The 18,842-nt window shown below is 47.9% G+C and overlaps 2 protein-coding genes across 17 annotated transcripts in view; one reads left to right on the forward strand and one right to left on the reverse strand.

Annotated features, from left to right (window-relative positions):
- The window catches only part of NCOR1 (nuclear receptor corepressor 1), a 144,181-nt gene that overhangs the window by 123,489 nt on the left and 1,850 nt on the right, over positions 1-18,842 (forward strand). For 11 of the 15 annotated variants that reach the window (XM_034646883.1, XM_034646885.1, XM_034646884.1 and 8 more), the window contains 11 exons: positions 365-475; positions 3,146-3,311; positions 3,492-3,985; positions 6,742-6,870; positions 7,314-7,471; positions 7,622-7,845; positions 8,823-8,963; positions 10,885-11,027; positions 14,958-15,011; positions 15,473-15,694; positions 17,969-18,148. In XM_034646883.1, the coding sequence (XP_034502774.1) occupies positions 365-475; positions 3,146-3,311; positions 3,492-3,985; positions 6,742-6,870; positions 7,314-7,471; positions 7,622-7,845; positions 8,823-8,963; positions 10,885-11,027; positions 14,958-15,011; positions 15,473-15,694; positions 17,969-18,148 (2,022 nt within the window). The remainder of the gene's footprint in view (positions 1-364; positions 476-3,145; positions 3,312-3,491; positions 3,986-6,741; positions 6,871-7,313; positions 7,472-7,621; positions 7,846-8,822; positions 8,964-10,884; positions 11,028-14,957; positions 15,012-15,472; positions 15,695-17,968; positions 18,149-18,842) is intronic. The other 4 variants (XM_034646896.1, XM_034646897.1, XM_034646888.1 and 1 more) reach the window with 3 other exon arrangements.
- TTC19 (tetratricopeptide repeat domain 19) overlaps positions 11,669-18,842 on the reverse strand; it is a 39,602-nt gene continuing 32,428 nt past the window's right edge. The window contains exons 10-11 of one of the 2 annotated variants that reach the window (XM_034646898.1): positions 18,439-18,516; positions 11,669-18,285 (exon numbers count right to left, since the gene is read on the reverse strand). The gene's annotated coding sequence lies outside the window, so the exon portion shown is untranslated. Of the gene's footprint in view, positions 18,517-18,842 lie in introns of both variants that reach the window. The other variant, XM_011227034.3, reaches the window with a different exon arrangement.

The following is an 18,842-nucleotide window of genomic DNA, read 5'->3' on the forward strand; positions in this document are numbered from 1 at the left end:
GCAGGGGGATGAGGAGGGGGAGAGGGACAGAATTTGCTTAGGGGGGAGCCCGACGTGGGCCTCGATCCACCGCCCTGAGATCACTACCTGAGCTGAAATCAAGAGTCGGATACTCAGCCAACTGAGAGCCCCTGGTCTGCTATTTTTCGCTGAATACTTAATTGTTACATGCTGTCTGTCACCAGATACGCCAGAAACATCCCAGAAGCTTGTGTTAGGTGTCACCTGTCATTCAAGACTCTTAAACTGTCTACATCTTAAGTTTGGAATGTTTTGAAAAATTTTCACTTAAAAATGTGGAAGTTGTTCATATCTGATGGGTTGGTGTTCTTGTGTCTAAGTTGCCGATTTTTATGTTTTATAGGCCACTCGACACACCTTGCGGCGGCCGCCAGTGCTGAGCGGGAGCGGGAGCGGGAGAAGGAGCGGGAGCGGATCGCGGCGGCCGCGTCCTCAGACCTCTACCTTCGGCCAGGTGAGCGGCGTGCTGTTGTTCGTGCCGTGGACACCCCTTGGTCATCGGTACGACGGGGCGTCGGGTGATCTTAAACACAGGAACGAGGAGCTAGAAAGTCGTCTCGCGCCTTAAGTGAGGTACAGGCCAGAGGGCCGCAGGAGTGGGAATGGCGCAGACATGAACTCGAGCAGGAAGCTGAGGTTTTCACGAGGAAGGAAGGCGTCGTTGTTTTTGGGCCCCGGCATTTGGCTACAACTGGGCCCGAAGGTCCTGGGCGCGGAGCTCAGTAAAGCTGAGAGTGGCCCGAGCACAGGTGGGGTGTGAGGAAGATGGCCGTACAGGGAGAGGGTGGGGTGACATTGGGAATCACAGGCGCTGCCATTCGGCAAGGAGGCTGGTGACGTGATGAGGGGCACTTACACGAGAGAGGCTTGAGGGGGGTTAGAAGCCTGGGGGGTGGCGTGGGGTGGCACCAGGAGGACAGCGAGGCCGTGTCTGTGGTTCGTGTGCGCTGGCAGCGGTGATGTTTGCAGCTGGGCAGGGCTGGGAGGGAAGTGCCGGGAAGAACGCATCACCGTGCATGCAGAGGACTGGGCCGTAACTCAGTGGGTAGGGGGGTGTCTGCACAGAAGATAGAGTGGGAGTAGGGAAAGGAGTAGGGAAAGGAGAGGGAGGGAGTTTCATTGTGGGACGTACTTTGCCCCATCTCTGGAACATTCCTTGTAACCCGTGGTAGATTTGTCATTTTGCGTTCTGTTCCATCAGTGAAAGGAAAGTACTTCCCATGTCTGTGTTGTCAGACAGATCTGGCACTTAGGAGAAGAGACAGGCTGAACATGGTGACCTAGGAGTCCCCTGCAAGGGCCGTGACTCTGGCTTGGATGAGATTTCCAAGCGTCCGGTGTGTGGGGAGGTGGGGGCTCAGTCCATAGGCGTTACTGGCAGGGGTGTTAGAGGTGCAGGCAGAGGGGACCAGAGACTCGGTCAGAGAGGTGGGTGCAGACGGAAGGCGGGCAGGCAGGCTCTCACACTCACAGTCAGGGGGACGTGGTGGCAGTATAGAGCAGGGGCCCAGAGCTGGTCTTTGTATCTGACCCAGTAACGTCATTCCTGAGGATTTATGTGGAATAAATCAGTGGTTTGCAAAGCCTGGAGACATTGAGCCATAACCTTATTGACTGTATGTAGTCAAAAATCACTAAGTGTCTGACCACAGGAAAGGCTTTAGTGAATTGTGAAATAGCACCCTAACACTGATTATATGTTGGTGGCTTAAAAACCATGGACATTGATTTAATTAAAGAAAGCATCACTTTGGTAGGAACTATATTTTAAAAATGCTCGTGATCCCATTAATGAATAACATGCAGATTCAAGGTGGTATAATACCATCTTACTCCATCAGACATTTAAAAAATTGATAAGTATTCTGTGTTGTTGTGTCCAAAGAAACGGGCTCTCACACATCGTCAGTGGCAGTGTAAACAGGGATAGTCTTTGCAGGGGCACAAAAACTTAATAGCAGTTCCTCTTCTGGGAATACAGAAATGCTTACATAAGCTGTTGTGTGGTCAGAAGGGAGAAGATGGCCGAGAAGCTTGTGCTAAGTGGTCCGTGCTGTGCATGTAGGGGCGTAAGCCAAAACGGCCAGCCCTTCTGAGGACAAAGGACAGAGGAGGCAGAGAAGAAAGTGATTAGAGAGGGAGGTTGAGATCTTCGCAGGGAGTAGTGGCTGTGGCTTTGTTATGGGAGAGCTGAGGTCAGTGAACAAAATAGTCTCAGCGGCTGGGGAAGTGTAGCTGCGGAGCTGAGCCTTTGGGGAGGGCGGCGTGAGTGACGGTGAGAGCACGGTGAGAAAGGCTTCGCTGGGGAGGACAGAGGCGGAGCGGGGCAGGGAGAGCTGCGGTGAGAGGAAGCTGCTCAGACCCCGGGCTTGGCGGCAGTGTGCCGTGTCCATCACGATACTTAGACGGCTGTACCGAATGGGATTCTGGAAACGATCAGCACACCAAAGTCTGAGGAAAAATCTGAGATGAACTTATCTGATTGGAGGGAGGGCAGCTGACACCACCCCCCTGCACTGGAAAATCCAGCCATAACTCTGACTCCCCAGAACTTAACTGCTGACAGCCTGCTATTGGTCGGAAGCCTGACCGAGAACAGAAACAGCTGACTGACACGTGTTTTGTATGGTCTGTGTACCATGTACTGAATTCTTACGGTAAAGTAAGCTAGAGACAAAATGAGAAATCGAAAGGAAGAGAAAATACATCTACACTTGTACTGTGCTGATTTTTCAAAACACAAATCCACGTGTAGGTGGAGCCGTGCCCTTCAAACCCCTGTTGTTAAAGGACCAACTATGTGATTGTTGGTGTTCCTTTTGTTTCTCTCAGGAATCACTGTAGAAACTTGTCACATAAATGGAAGTGACAGTAAATGATAGTTGATGTTTTTGTTTCGAGTTGCTAGTATGGTTTTATTACATCTTTATCGAGAAACTCAACATATTTCTAGAAAGGCCTCAGACATAAGCGCCTGGGTTTCAGGTTTCTTACCTTTTTTCTGTTTAGGAATATTAGGAAATGAACAGCCCCTATATGTCGCTGTCTCTAGCTTTTTCCTTATGTCTTGTCTTTTCTTCTTTTTTGGTTTTGTTTTTTTGGGTTTTTTTTTTTGCCTTCACAGGCTCAGAACAGCCCAGCCGACCTGGCAGTCATGGATATGTCCGCTCCCCGTCCCCTTCAGTGAGAGCTCAGGAGACCATGCTGCAGCAAAGACCCAGCGTGTTCCAGGGAACCAATGGAACCAGTGTAATCACACCTTTGGACCCAAGCGCTCAGCTCCGCATCATGTAAGTCCCGTGTAGCATTTTGACCGAACGCAGCGGTCTCTGGCTCCCGCACACTCGGAGACGTGTAACTGCGGTGGTGTGACCTGCAGTCAGGTTGCAGCGTCCCCTTCCGCCACCCCAGCCCACCCCCAGCAGAGCCTGCCCTTCACGGACTTCTGTGTGGTTTGCTTTCGTTCGCAGGCCGCTGCCCGCCGGGGGCCCGTCCATAAGCCAAGGCCTGCCGGCTTCCCGCTACAGCACCGCTGCGGACGCCCTAGCTGCCCTTGTGGACGCCGCAGCCTCCGCCCCCCAGATGGAGGTTTCCAAAACAAAAGAGAGTAAGCATGAAGCTTCCAGGTTAGAAGAAAATTTGAGAAGCAGGTCAGCCGCAGTTAGTGAACAACAGCAGCTAGAGCAGAAAACCCTGGAGGTGGAGAAGAGATCTGTTCAGTGTCTGTACACTTCTGCAGCCTTTCCAAGTGGCAAGCCCCAGCCTCATTCTTCAGTAGTTTATTCTGAGGCTGGGAAAGATAAAGGGCCTCCTCCAAAATCCAGATATGAGGAAGAGCTAAGGACCCGAGGGAAGACTACCATTACTGCAGCTAACTTCATAGACGTGATCATCACCCGGCAAATTGCCTCGGACAAGGATGCGAGGGAACGTGGCTCTCAAAGTTCAGACTCTTCTAGTAGCTGTATGTATCTCAATCTGAGTTTTGCAATGTGATCTCTGAGTAAAGAATTACTTTATTCTTTCGGTAAAGCAGAACAATATGGTACAAAGAAAATCCTGATCTGAGAGTAAATGTAACGGGAAGGTTTTGTGGTTTAGTAGTGCAAAAATGTCTCTTCTGCTATTTGTCATGATGATTTAAACTTCAGAGTTTCCTAAGTATGCCTGTCAAAGGTATTTTCCATGAAAACACTGTGTCCTGTATAGAGGTAAAATTGTAAAGTAGGGCGGAGCTCATGAACATTTTTGGGCCTCTGAGAGGTCAGAGAGGCTACCAAGGCCTCTTATGAAGCGTTTTCTGGAATGAGGTTCAGTATTTAAGTTGATACCCCAAAGCCTCTTATATCCTTTTACTAAGACACAAATTTTAAAAAAGTGAGACCACTGTATTGCTGGTCATTGGTAGTATTTACGTTACACCTTTTTTGCAAGCTGGATCTGTAAAAAAAAATTTTTTCATATGTGTATTGGTGATTTTTATTCCTTCATGCATATCGTCCTCTTCTGTGCTCATTTTCTACAATTGTTTTCATGTGTTTCTTTTTATTTTAAACTGTTTTTAAATTTTACTTTCATTCCAGTTTAGTTAACATAGAGTGTTATATTAGCTTCAGGTGTATAACATAGCAATTCAGCACTTCTGTCCATGACTCGGTGCGCATTGCGTGATAAGTGTACCCTTCATCCCTGTTCCTGGTTTCCCCCAGCTCCCCTCTGGTGACCACCAGTTTGCTATCGTTGCAAGTTGGATTTTGATCAGGTCTCGTTAGTCATTTTGACATCTATCCTGTGAGTCCGTAAGAGTTCACAAATCTACAGTAAAATGCTGGAAGAGTTATTTCAAATTATTTTTAACGACTGTCTAAATTCTGTATAGAATTCCTGAAGGAAGAATCGGGTATTTAAGCAAGTACCTGCTAATACTTGAAGTAATTTAACCATATGTGGGCATCTCTCTTTTGTTCTTGTTAATGAAATTGAGGAGAGTTGGCGATTTCTTATGCATGAGCAATGCAATGCGTAATTCTTTGTACCTCTCCCTGTGCCTGCTTATAATCTGTTTGGGTAAATATCTACCCCATGGCTGAGCTTTTTGGAAAGAAGGGGGCAGATTGGTAGTCTGCTGTGTAGACAGAAAACCTGTGTTCGCCTGGAAGGGTGAACATCTGCAAAACAGATATTTCACGCACAGAAACTTGCTAGCTGAGGGTCTGCCATTGCGGGAGCAGGCCTGGAGGGGGGTCACCAGCACACCTGGTGACCCATCCAGCCCGTGGCTTATAGGGTGCCGGGGCGCACGGCGCTGTAGTCACTCGCTAGCACCCCTTTCAGTTAGCATCACAAACCAGATCTTGCTCTAGGAGTCTGACCTTCGGAAGGTCTGAAAATAGAAGGTTTGTCTTTTCTGAGTGGGGTTATCTTTTTTATCACTGGGCGAATGACTTGCGTGGAGTCCACAGGCTATTTACTGTTACTCAGTGTGGTTTTCAGTTTTCCCTTCAGAGCCTCCTTCCCCCTGAAGGGGAAGACAGTTTAGCCTCAGACTTTCTAGGGAGTGTATATTGGATATGGTGAGCAGATTCAGGGTGCTGGGGACATAAACAGTGATGAATGCCAGTGGATACCGAAGTCGCAAGTAGTCTAAATTACTTGGAAAACAGTTATTTATTTTAGTTCCTGAAAGATCATTTCCATCCTGATTACCAGATTTCTCTTCTCCTGAGTGAACTAGAACCCAGCTAATTGCAAGCTGCCTGGCTTGGTGAAGGGGTAGGAAGAAAGGGCTGCTCAGTTGGGTGCTGGAGGACCTTGGTGGGAGCCCGGTAATAGAGGTCATCCCGAGCTGCTGTCCCTGTGTCCAGGACCCATGGACTGATTGCCCTGCTGCTCCAGCCAGCGCTGCATAGACCCTTTGAGCCTCTGAGAGTTTTCTCAGATTTTGCAGCCTGTAGATGTGGAGTACACGCTAAAGTCAGAAGGTTCCAGAGCAGGAGGTTCCGTGTGCCTGGCGCCTCACTCTGAGGCCACAGCAGGACTGTGAACAGCGGCCTGGACCCCTGCTGCATCGACCCTCAGTCAGGCTTCCTGGGAACTTGTGCTTAAAGGAGGGGCCTTCTCTGATGTGGGCATCCTTTGAATTTGCTTTTCAGACATTCCCTACCATTTCTGTGTCTTTTCACAGTGTAACCATGCTGGGAAATCATTTGGAGTAATACTTTTTGTTTGCAGTAATCCAGTGATTTATGAAAACTGTTATATGATGTTACTTCATCTGTAGCTTTAATAGGATTGTGGCAATGAAGCAACCGTGTAGCCTGAAGGTTTTTCTAAGAGCCGACTGTCCCCTGGAATTTTAATCATTGGAGACGGTGAACTGTGATCTATTCTCTGATTTGTTCGGCCTCCCCTGAGGAGTGTCCTTCCTGGTGGCGGTGTTCTCCAGCTCCCAGGAGAGCGTCACAGATCTGTTCCCCAGCCTGCCTCTCCTAACGGTCCTAGGGGCCACCCGGTGTCCGAAAGCCCGGGTCCCTACAGAGACTAAGAACCAGGGGGAGCACTTGCGGACCGCTGCGACCAGTGCATTGAGCTGGTTGGTTTTTATCATCGACCATTTCTGAGAATAAAAAACAAAAATATGTGAATAGGTTTGAAGAATTTGGACTTTTGAAACGTTTCCCAGGATTCGTTTTAAAATCAGACTCTTTGCTTTTCTTCCAGTATCTTCTCATCGGTATGAAGCCCCCGGCGACGCTATCGAGGTGATCAGCCCCGCCGGCTCCCCGGCGCCGCCCCCAGAGAAGCTGCAGGCCTACCAGCCGGAGGTGGTGAAGGCGGCGCAGGCAGACAGTATGTATCCGTCAGCCGCCGGCTCACGTGCTTCCTCACCTGCTCTGTCGTCGGCTTCTGATTATCCCGTCTGGACCACGTTAAGAACGAACTGGTCTGGTTTTGTTCCAGAGTCATCGTTACAGGAGTCTGTTGTAGAGACAGGCACAACCGCACTCACAGAAAGTTGGTTTTCAGCTTTTCTTGATCACCCCTTTGTTCGTATTTAATGATACAGGAAACAGTTGCTGGTTCGTTCGCCCACTTACGCTCTCACAGTTCATTCTACACTAGTCCTGATTCCTGTTAGTCAGTGTTTTTCCTTTCGAGATTCAGATAACGAATTCTGTGTAGAGATAGGTATCCCATCATTCGTATGTGCTCCTCTGAGTTCTGCTTGGTGTTTGATAATGAGAGGAAGGCTGGGGCATCTCTGAGTAAAACATCTGTCTGTCCTCCGTTAGGTGAAGCCACCAGACAGTACGAAGGACCATTACATCACTACCGACCGCAGCAGGAACCACTGTCTCCGCAGCAGCAGCTGCCCGCCTCCTCACAGGCCGACGCGGTGGGGCAGGTGCCCAGGACCCACCGTCTCATCACGCTCGCTGATCACATCTGTGTAAGTGATTCTGTTCATGTTTCTTTCTTTGGTCAATGCAGAAAGCACATTTCACAGAGAGTCACAAAAAAGCTGTCCAGGTTTTTTTATGCTACATTTTTTGGCAAGTACTCAACGGGTTTAACCAGCTCCTTCTTTTTTCATTCACAGCAAATTATCACACAAGATTTTGCTAGAAATCAAGTTTCCACACAGCCTCCCCAGCAGCCTCCCACTTCTGCATTCCAAAATTCACCCTCTGCTGTGGTGTCCACGCCCGTGAGGACTAAAACATCGAATCGTTATAGCCCAGAATCCCAGTCTCAGTCTGTCCACCATCAAAGACCAGGGTCAAGGGTCTCTCCAGAAAATCTTGTGGACAAATCCAGGGGAAGGTATGGCTTTTATTTCAAACTCTATGTTCATTTCCCAACAGTAAAACATGTTGTTTTACTGTTCTTCTCTACAAATCCCCTACAAGATAGGGGATTCATTACGTACGCCTAAAATTTATTTGCCTTCATTCCTTGAGAAATACAAATGAGGATTTCCCCTCTGTATATTCTTGGAATGTTCACTGTCTGGGCAGTTGGTACCGTATCTTTTTAATGTATATTCAAGTCAAGTTCTTCATCTTTCAATGAAGGGAGGTGATAGATACTGTTTCAAGTTTGATAAATCAAGAAAAGTGTAAGATTTTTAGTGGTAACCACCAAAGAACTCAAAGAAAAATGGTCAAAAATGGCCACCTGTAAAAATTGGATGGGGTTGATTGGGAAAGGAGGTGACAGGGCGTATACCCATATATAATTATACTCAAAGGTCACGGGTGGCTCTTAAATGTATAATCACTAAGCCAAAAACTTTTTTTTTGGTCTAAACAGTATGTGTCTCTCACATTGTTCTTACCAACATGGTAGCCAGAGGAAGACCGGTAAATTGCAGAGAACCACCTAGCCCTACAAGGGTGTAACTCGAGCCTGTCTGGACTTCCTTAGGGACAAGCGCCCAGGGTTCAGTTTGGTACTCCGGCCCTTTTTCTCTTAACTTAATGGGGAAAGACCTGGTAAGCAGTGAAAGCCTGGAGGGCTCACTGGGGTGGTGGGGTGTGATGGCGAAGCACACAGTGACCTTGACCTCCCAGCGGAGCACTGCCTGTCCGGGGTGCTTGGTGTGCATGCGTGGATAAAGCAGCAGCAACAGACTTTTTGGTAACCAGGTGTATAATGAAAACCTGAGGCATCTTTTTGCTGATAAAAATTAGCTTTTATTCCTTCTCCTCAGTGAAGTAATGAGTGAACCAGTTTGTTTCGGGTCATTTGTAGGTGGGCCCTAGGAACACAATCTAATACCTTCTGTGTTACAATGTCAGGCCTGGAAAATCCCCGGAGAGGAGTCACGTCCCTTCTGAGTCCTACGAGCCCATCTCCCCGCCCCAGGTTCCAGTTGTGCATGAGAAACAGGACAGCATGCTGCTACTGTCTCAGAGAGGAGCAGAGCCCGCAGAACAGAGGTGAGGGGCCAGCTGTCTTCCTGTCCGGCAGCTCCCACGTGTGTGCGTGCGTGTGTGTGCGTGCGTGCGTGCGTGTGATGTGCTTTCGGTTTTCCTTAGGTCGGTGCCTCTTCTCCCTTCTGCTTGTGTGTCAGGATAGGAGTCTTGAAGGACCCTGCAGTCTGTTTCCCTGGTGATCTAATGCTAGCGCATTTTAATGAAAAAGTGATACTTAAATAGGTTATAGGAAAAAAAGTGTTCATTATTTTTCTTGAAATTAAGCCTTCTAGATGGTGGTTTTGTTTTTTGGGTTTTTTTTTTTTTTTTTAAGATTTTATTTTATTTGACAGAGACAGTGAGAGAGGGAACACAAGCAAGGGGAGCGTGAGAGGGAGAAGCAGACTCCCCGTCGAGCAGGGAGCCCCATGCGGAGCTCGATCCCAGGACGCTGGGATCATGACCTGAGCCAAAGGCAGACGCTTAACGGCTGAGCCACCCAGGCGCCCCTAGATCTGTTTTTTTAAAACACGTTTTTATCCGTGTGGTCACCCTCTGATCCAACCACTGTTTGCGTGCGAGGCAGGTACCGAGCCTTGTGGGCTGTACGTGCGAGGGAAGTGACTACTTCACGTATTTTCCTTACCTGTTTCTAACCCTAACCCGACCCCTGTGAATTCTTACTAGATTTTTATTCCCATCTGGATTAGCCACCTTCGATTCGGCCTCGACCTGGTCCACTTTCCCTAGAGCCTTCGTCTAAAACTCACAGACTCAAGCGCCAAGTCCTTGGGTTGGCATTTGAGTTTCTGTGAGCAGGTTCTTGCCACACCTAGTTTCTGCCACTGCACCCTGACCCTTCTTTGTCCACGACCAGCTGCTTGCTGTCCCTGGAACGCCTTTCAGTCCCTGTGAATGTGGTTTGCTTGGTGTATGGCACCTGCGATGTTCTGAGAGGGGAAGACCGGATTTGCCGCGGTCAGATAGAGAGGGAGGGTCCAGCTTTACACCGAGGTCTCACTGCCATTGGTGCGTTCCTTACAGTGTGCTCTGGGATATTTACGTGTCATACGTACTCACGGGGAGGCAAATAGATGTTGGTACCTTTCAAGGAAATGAAGAAAAACCATTTTTGGAAAGGGGGATGATGTTACATTTAATGATATGTTTACATGTTTTCCCTTAAGTTTGTGAGTTTTTTGAGGACAGGGCCACATCTTACTTATTTTTTCTGTTGCATATTTGTCTCTCTTGACATGCAGAAGGGATTCTTAAGTTTCAGTGAATCCACATGACCAGATTAGCCTTCCACATGTTCTTTGCTACCATCTCCGGCTCTAGCTAGACCACTGGTGGTCTGGAGCCGGTAAGGAAACTTGTTTAAGATGGGTTAGCATAGGAGGCTTCGAGTGGATTGTGAAAGGTTTTACGTGAAGCTCAGCTCATGGGGTGGGAGGCCTGAAATGTTGTAGTGGAGGCAGTTCTATTTCTATGTGGAAGCTCTTCTCTTGAAGGCCTCAGGTCGGATTGCTTACGTATGAGCGCCTGCTATTTTCAGGCAGATAGTGCCATTAGTTCTAATGTGTTGTACTTCAGAGTCGTTCTGCTAGTGGAATAGTCCCCAGTCTGTGGGGCAGCTGTAAACATACCGTGTCTGGGCTCTTAGGCAGATGGCGGGGTGAGCTGTTTCTACATTTTCCCATTAACCTCATTTGCTGCTTATTGGGTCTTTGTTAAGAATCTCTGTCCTAGATCATCCCCATTCCTGTCCTGATTTTGTGAGAGCGCTAACATATTAGTTTGTGTCCTGAAATCTGACGTCCGGTTGTCACCACACACACGGGGTGGGGAAGCGGTAGTTCTCCCACATACTCCATGGAAGTCCCCAGGGTTAGGGGCACATGACGAAACAGAGCTACTAACAGACACAACTGTGTCCCCACAGGAATGATTCCCGCTCGCCAGGGAGTATAAGCTACTTGCCTTCATTCTTCACCAAGCTTGAAAACACGTCACCCATGGTTAAATCAAAGAAGCAGGAGATTTTTCGTAAGTTGAACTCCTCTGGTGGAGGTGACTCTGAGATGGGTAAGTGGGATTTCTTTCACGAATCCCAAAATAAAACCTGCATTAATAATGACCTCTCCGGTGCTGCTTCTCATGCGGTCCTTGAGTTCGCAGGCTCTTATAGGCGTCTGTCCAACCACACTTGAGCTTAAAGCCTCTTCTCAGACGTTTGCCGTGAGTGAAGATGGCCTGCTAGCGAGCAAGAACTTGCTGCTTTCTGAAGCTGCCTGTGTTCTCTCTGAACAAGTGTGGGGCCTGGGACACTTCTCTTCTGTGGAGCTGGATCAGCTCCTTGCATTTTTTTCACGCACTGGTCTTAGTTTTACCCTTTGGGCCTTCTCTCCATGACCTCTCCTCTGCCATTTGAAGACAAGTCATGTCCTTCAAGTCTTATCTCTGGAAACATCCCGTTTCATCTGCTGTTCATCCCACGCTGGTTCCCGTGTCAGATGCTCTCCACAGAAAACCACTTTCTTTAGCTCTGCCTGTCCACAGGCTGTGAGCAGTGTGGGATGATCGCCCCTAAATGTGTCACTTAATATTAAGGGTTTTTGGCAAGCAGTACAGTTAGGTTCTAGAGCACTTAACACCAGTAGAAATATCAAGGCCTCTCTTAATGTGCTGCTCTCGACCCAGACCTTTCCCTCGCTGTACCTCTGTAGTTCTGGCTCCAAGGACAGGCCACGGCAGTCTGTGCTTGTGCTGTGCAGTGACTTTCCTGCCCTAGCATGGTCTTCCTGGATCTCGGTTCAGTCACTCAGCATCCGTCTGCAAACGTGATCCCTCCACCACGTAAAAGCAGAACGACAGTCATGATGGTAGCAAACGGCTGTAGAGTCAGAGAGGAGACAACTCTAGGCACTTGTAAGCCCGATAAACTCATTCCAGCCTCACAAACAGCCCTACGTGCTGCAGCGGAATTGTCTCCAGAGCGCAGATGAGGAGGCCGAGACGTCTAGGAACGTGCAGCCTGCCTCACTAGTGAGACGCCGGCCCACGCTCCTCCAGCGGCTCTCTGCTCACAGCGTCGCCCCCGCGTCGTTGGGAGACACGTGGTAGGCGAGAGCTCTGTGGCATCCGCACAGTCCCTCGGGGGCGCCTCCTCACGCTCTGTTCCTGGCGCTCGCTCCCACGATCGCTCGGTCCTACTTCTGCCTCTTTTCGTCAAGCGTATCCGGAGACGTGGCAAGAGTTTGTTGGATGTGGGCCGTCCCCACTCTGCTTTGTTTCTCTAACCTGCGACTGCTGGTCTCCTGACCCCGTCACGAGAAACTGTGGGCTCTGAACTCCGGACTGCCAGGGGTAGTGCGTCTGGATCTGACCCTTTGTGATCAATAAAGGTTGAACGTCAGAGAGAAAAAAGGACAAGCCCAGTGTCAGTTACTGTTTGTGACCTTTCTCTTTTGAAGTGGCAACAAATCATCTGAAAGAGAAACATTTTCGAATATCGGCCAGAATTGCTATTAGGCGCACAGATATACTTTCTTTTTTAAAAAAAATTATTGTGACATTTTTCCATGTTGTCACTGGTTTCATCTGTTATTTACGGTGCCTCAGATGTCACCAACAAAAGTCTGGCGCGCTTGTCCTCTGACTCTCTCAGAACCGGAGGGGGGTCTGCCCAAGCACGGACGGCAGCCAGCGCAGAACTCTGTCCCCTTCGTGTGGTTTGCACTCATCCTCTCTGGTCTTGGTCTTGCCACGTTAGTGGGGAAAAAATTCTTGACAGGAAAATGCCATGTGACTGGAGGCAGCCTACTTTCTGGTTTTGTCTTCTGTCTTCCGTTGTCCTCAGGCAGTGGCTCTCTCGTTCGCCCATTCAGTTAGTTACTGAGCAGGGTCCTGTGCTGGGTGCTTGCAGGATGACAGATGGTCTTGACTCTGAAAACGTGTAATGAAACAAGTACCTAACTTTAACCCAAGATAAAATTTATGAACGGCTTAAGGCAAGTACTAACAAAATTGCTGGAGGAGTGTTTTGATTGCCAGAACTGTTTTCGATTGTGGAAAGGGACAGTTAAGGAATTGTATTAAGGATCCAGTGGGCTGATGGGTCCCCGGGGCACATTCAGTCGTCCTCAGGAAATAGAACTGAGAAATCCAAGCCATCAGCAACCAAGACCACTTTGTTTCAAGTCTGTCTCTCAGTTCAGCTTGCCCACCGAGGACATTGGTGACTTTATTCTTCAAAAACCATAATGCTTTAAAACTTATTTTATTTGACCTCCCATGAACCATTTTCCTCTTCCAGAAATATTCTCTTCTCTTGCCTTTCAGACACTGTGTTCTCCCGTGTTTTTCCTCTACTACTCTGGCCATGTGTTATGTCTCCTTAGCAGCTCGGTCTTGCTTTGCCTGGCCCTTGGATGCTGGTTTTCCCAGTGTTCTGCTCATGCGATAAAATCCTTGAGTCCTGTCATCCACTCTGGGAGTTTAGACTGTGTGCCGAGAACTCCGAAGTCGTATCTGGACTTCAGCTTTTTCTACTAGGTTTTACTTACTTACCTCTGCAGACCTCATGTCTTCTCGGAATATCTTGCTTCCGAAATGTCTAACCCTGAATTAACATTCTACCTCTCCACACAGAGAAGTCTCTAGCCCCTCCTCCCCTGCCACGCTTACCGCCACTGTGGCTCCACTGTCACTCTCTGGCATCGTCCCCCGTCCCTCTTCCTGTCGAGTCTGGCTCCCAGACAAGCTCGCACATGCTGTTCTTCCTTGTGTCTCATTTCTGAATAGTGATCGTGTTCTCTCCCAAGCTTGCCCATCTCTTTAAACTTGATATCTGTCACAGTCCCTGGAGCGCAGGCCCCAGGACTGTGGTCGGCACGGTTACTGAGGCACCCAGGGGATTCTGTTCTGTTGGCCTCAGGAAGAGCCACACTGAACTGTGAGCTCCAGAGGTCAAGGAAGGGCGTTCATTTTAAACACAGGATCTTTGAATTCTCATGGGTTGAAAAATGTGAAGTTGCCTTTATCTGGCCATTTTGATCAGTAAGAAGGTGATTTTATGATGATTCAATCAGATAATTGTTCAGTAAATATTTGTCAAATGAATTAATGAGTCCTATTCCACAAACTTCTATGAGGACTGCAAGGCTGTATCTGTCACTTGGTATTTGTTCAGGTTCGGTTTCTTTATTGTAAATGTCACTGGACCCGTAAGCAGGGAGACGGTCCTTATTGTGTAAGCTCTTCTGGGGATTTCTCTCTTCCTCCTCCTGTTGCCAGTTTACAGCTTCCCTGATCTAGAAAGTTAGTTTCTAGGCCCGTCTCCAGAGCCCGGTCTCATCTCCAGGGAAGGGTCCATCCTGCTGCAGGCACATCCCAAACACCACATCCTGCCCTGGGACTGTTTGTTTAGCCGCCCACCTCCTCCCGGCAGTCTTCTCTCTCTTCCCAATTCTCAGCATCAAGTTGAAGGTTGGGACGAAAACACTGTTTGCGTTCCCAGGTTCCTCCCGTTCCTGCGCCGTGCCGCCTGTCGTCAGACTGTGCCAGTGACAGATCGCAGGCTTGGCGGGAATCTTTGTCTCTTCCCGGGACCATGAGAGTAGTCCACAGTGACCCACAGCTGGGAGACCCCCGGTCATTTTCATGCTCTTCCCCGTGGGGTCAGAGGTCAGGCCGCCTCACACCTGCTGGCATTGGCCGGGGTCACCTTAGGTCCAGGTCTCCTCTCCTCCTCCTGCTTCTCCAGCAGCGCGGTGTCTCTCCTGCCTCTGGGTGTATCGCTCCTGTTCTCATCTTCTGACCTCATCCAGTTTTCTGTTGCCCGAGTTTTTTAAAAAATTATTTCTTTCACTTTATTTTCACTTAACTGGTGAAAAATAAGGTTGAGATCATGGAAAATGAAAAAGGTGAATTTTATTGGAGGGTTTTGAGACTTTCTCTCTTCCTGCGTATATGATTGTCACGCCTCAATTAACGTGGATGTTTATTTAAATACAGCCGCCGCGCAGCCGGGGACGGAGATCTTTAATCTGCCGGCGGTCACTACCTCAGGTGAGCCTCTCCACACAGCGCGTCTGCCGCTCGGAAATCGGCGTCTGGTGGCAGTGACGCCAACAGACATGTAGGGTACCGACTGCACCCCAGGGGACGCTCCGGGACGCACAGATAAATAAATTCGTGTCATTTAGTCAGGGAGGAGATAGTCAGTAGCAGTAAAAAGGGAGCTGAGGTTCAGTACATACTTGCTGGAGAGAGAAGTGAACAAAGAGAATCAAAACCATTAAAGACCAGCATAGAAACTAGGGAGCTGAAATAGAAGAAAACCGTGGAGTGACTTTAATAAAAGTGAGTGAGTGACGCAGCACTCAAGTCCCTCTCGGTGGATGGAGGTGGCGTGCGCATGGGCCCTCAGGTGCGGCAGGCAGTGGCCGACAGCCTCTGCGCAGACTGTTCCTTCCGGTTCTCAGCTGCCTTTCAGAACTGAGCAGAAACGCTGTGCTTGTCTCTTCCAGGCTCAGTTAGCTCTAGAGGTCATTCTTTCGCCGACCCTGCCAGTAACCTCGGTCTGGAAGACATTATCAGGAAGGCGCTCATGGGAAGCTTTGATGACAAGGCGGAGGAGCACGGAGTCGTCATGGCCCAGCCCGTGGGGGTGGTGCCCGGCGGGGCCAACACCTCCGTCGTGACCGGCGGTGAGGCACGGAGAGAGGAAGGGGACCCATCGCCTCATTCAGGTAGTTTTCACTTTCGTGATCTGCTGCTGCCTTTCCCAAGAAAAAGCCAATTTCTTTCCAAGTTGTAATGCTTCACCAATAGACTTCATTTTATGTGCTCTCAGAATCTCCGCTCAGGGCTTTAGTTACTTACAGAAAGCTTTTTTTTTTTTTTTTAAACCCTGTTCAGACATTTTAGTAACATGAACAGAAACTTTCAAAGGACGGAACTTTTCACGCAGAACGTCACCATTCAGTGTTGGGTATTATTTCTGTCTGCATCTAATCCTTATCTGGACCGACACATTTTAATTGTAACACAGGTGCAGTTTCATCGTCTGCTTTTGAGTTAAAAAAAAAAAGTGATAGGCTCAGCAGAAAAGAATCTTAAGCCATAGAATGAAGAGTACGGAAAAACAAAAACGCTTCAGATCACATTATCCAGAAAGCTGGTGTTCTTTTCTGAGAAGCTCATTCTGAAAGTGTCTACAGTCACATAGAAAGACAGATAAGACATTAGAATGAGCTCAGTCACACATCCTGGTAGAAGCAAGCACACAGAAAACCGGGACTGGAAGCTTCAGGAACTAGTATCTTTTGTGCTTAAAAATTTACCTGCAGGTCTGAAGTATTTCCAGTTTAATTTAGGGATTTTTTTTTTCCTGTTATCGTCAAACAAAAGATCTCACTAAGGGTAAGGAGAAGATCAAAGAGATCAGAGGTGGTTTTTTTTTTTCCCGACCTACATCTGTTAACTTCAGGACAGTATGGATTCACTCCCCGCTCTGAAAGAGGAGCGTGGTTGTCCCCCTTCTGCTCTTAGCTCCTGATTTGTACTGACTGGAGTGTGTGTACTTGAAGGTTGGAACACTGTCGGTTGTGGTTGTGTGGTCCTCCTGCTGCGGCATTCAGTATGGTGTTCACACCCCTTTCCTCGCAGAGGGTGCTGCACTCACAGGCTATTCACACTCAAAAACGTCTTCTTGCTGCCTTTATATTTGAAATGACAGCATGGCACTTTTCTCAGAACATCCCCTGGACACGATTACCTTTCTTTCCTGGCATCAGTTGTAAGAAATAAGATTAGACGCCCTCCTTTTTAGCAGGTGACAGTTTATCCGCCCAAAGAATCCTCTTTTCCTCAATTTCGATAAGTTAACTAATGTGTTACTGTTCATTCTGTGTCCGATTTTCCTGGTCATAGCGAGGCTGTTTGCGTCTGCAGGTTGATTTCTACGCTCATGGAAATGTTCTACTATTTTCTTTTTGGGGGTTTTCCATTTCAAAAACAGTTACATTTTTGCTGGCTGGTCTTCGTCCTCTCGGTACCTTCTAATGATTTTCAGTCCTCTTGATCTCTTTCTGTTGCTTTTACCGTATCTCATTTTCCCTTTGTACTATGACCCTTCTTGTTGTGTCTGTTCTGATACTTGCTGTATTTTGTTTCCTAAGCTTTTCACCTCATCCTTTTTGGTTACTATCTGTACTTCGAGCTCCTTTTGTAAACTGGCTTCATAGAGTTTGAAGTTTCTCTTCCGTCTACGAAGCACCTTTCCCCCATCCTAAAATATTCGCTTCCTTACCATCGGGGACTTGGACTTGTCTCTGCAGGTCGTTCAGGGGTTTGTGGCAGGCCATCTGCCCACTTTTCCTGTACGCCGCAGGATTTCGGGTGAAGTTGTTCTGCGGGGGCTGAGGAAACCGCTGCTCACCTTGGCTCTGATCTCTTCGGAGATCTTTTTAATGTGTTGTTCTAGAGGGGGCATCCCACTCCTGTGAACTTCTAGAAACAGAGCCTGGAACAGAAAGGGCCACCAAGACTGGCCAAGCCACTGCTGGGGTCCAGCGAAGCTACGAAGGGGCTTCTGTTCTACATTTTTTTTTTTGACATAAGATCTCCGTGGGTGTTGTATGAACTCCTCTGCTGCTCTCTAAATTGGTGGGCAACGAGGTAGTGAGGATTTAAGAGTTTTGTCGACCTGCTTTAATTTCCTTAGCCGTTTCTGTGCTCCAAGACCAGGAAAGAAATGGCGTTCCAGAAATTGTGTTTCCTTGGTGACATGTTTTTAAGTTTATGGCATGAGGACATACCCGTTTTGCTTTAGTTGCTACAAGTAAATTCTGGCTTTTAAGTATTAATTTTTTAACTTTATGGAGTAGTAGGATCCGGATTCTTCATGCTATCTACCATTCTTCTTCTTTCTCTTAGCATTATATAATCATCAGCATTTTGGTAGGTTTTTAAGTTGAGAACATAATTACTCTGTGTCAATAGTTAATTTATTTCACTTTTAGGAGGAGTTTGCAAACCAAAGCTGATCAGCAAGTCAAACAGCAGGAAATCTAAATCTCCTATCCCGGGGCAAGGCTACTTAGGAACTGAGAGGCCCTCTTCCGTCTCCTCTGTACATTCAGAAGGGGATTACCACAGGCAGACGCCAGGGTGGGCCTGGGAAGACAGGCCCTCTTCAACAGGTGAGGAACTTACTGCTAGAAAAGGAGTCTTCAGGTGATGTCTTGGTCAGTACTTCTTGTAAAATCAGCAACTTTGGTGATCTCAATCCTGTATCAGTAGGTTCCACTTTCCAGAATAGAAACTGAATGCGTAGAATCTTAAAAATGGAAAGAATGCAAGGTCTGATTACCAGGAACGAAGGAAGAGCTGGGGAGACTCCCCACACCCCTCACGTCCGTGCCACACTGGCAGCGGCACCCGCTACGTGCGGGGCAGGAAATCTGTGATTTCAGTCCTCCCTGAACCGCACCTGAGTGCAGAGGGCCGCTCCCACGGTCGCCTGGAGCCTCTTCTGTAGACAGTCTTAGAGAAGGTTCTTAAGGAAATACTGAGAAATCAAAGTAAGAAGGGGAATAGTGTAAAAAGCCATCCTCTCTCTTGCAGGCTGTTAATACAAACTGATGAGAGAACATTGTTTTTCATAAACATCCTAGAATATTGTTTAGGGTACTATTAATGGCTTCCATTTTGTGCTTGCAAGCTTTTTTCCCAACCCCAACAACCACAATAATGGTAGTCCTGAGAGGGAACAGACTTGACTTGTTTTTGTTTAACTAAAACTGGGATATTCGGTGTAGATTTAAGGGTTTCACAGAATTACAAGCCATTTTTTTTTAAGAAGTTAAATACACGCATGTCAGTGGAAAATATCCA

Source organism: Ailuropoda melanoleuca, chromosome 17 (genome assembly GCF_002007445.2).
Source record: "Ailuropoda melanoleuca isolate Jingjing chromosome 17, ASM200744v2, whole genome shotgun sequence".
Classification (NCBI taxonomy): Eukaryota; Metazoa; Chordata; class Mammalia; order Carnivora; family Ursidae; genus Ailuropoda; species Ailuropoda melanoleuca.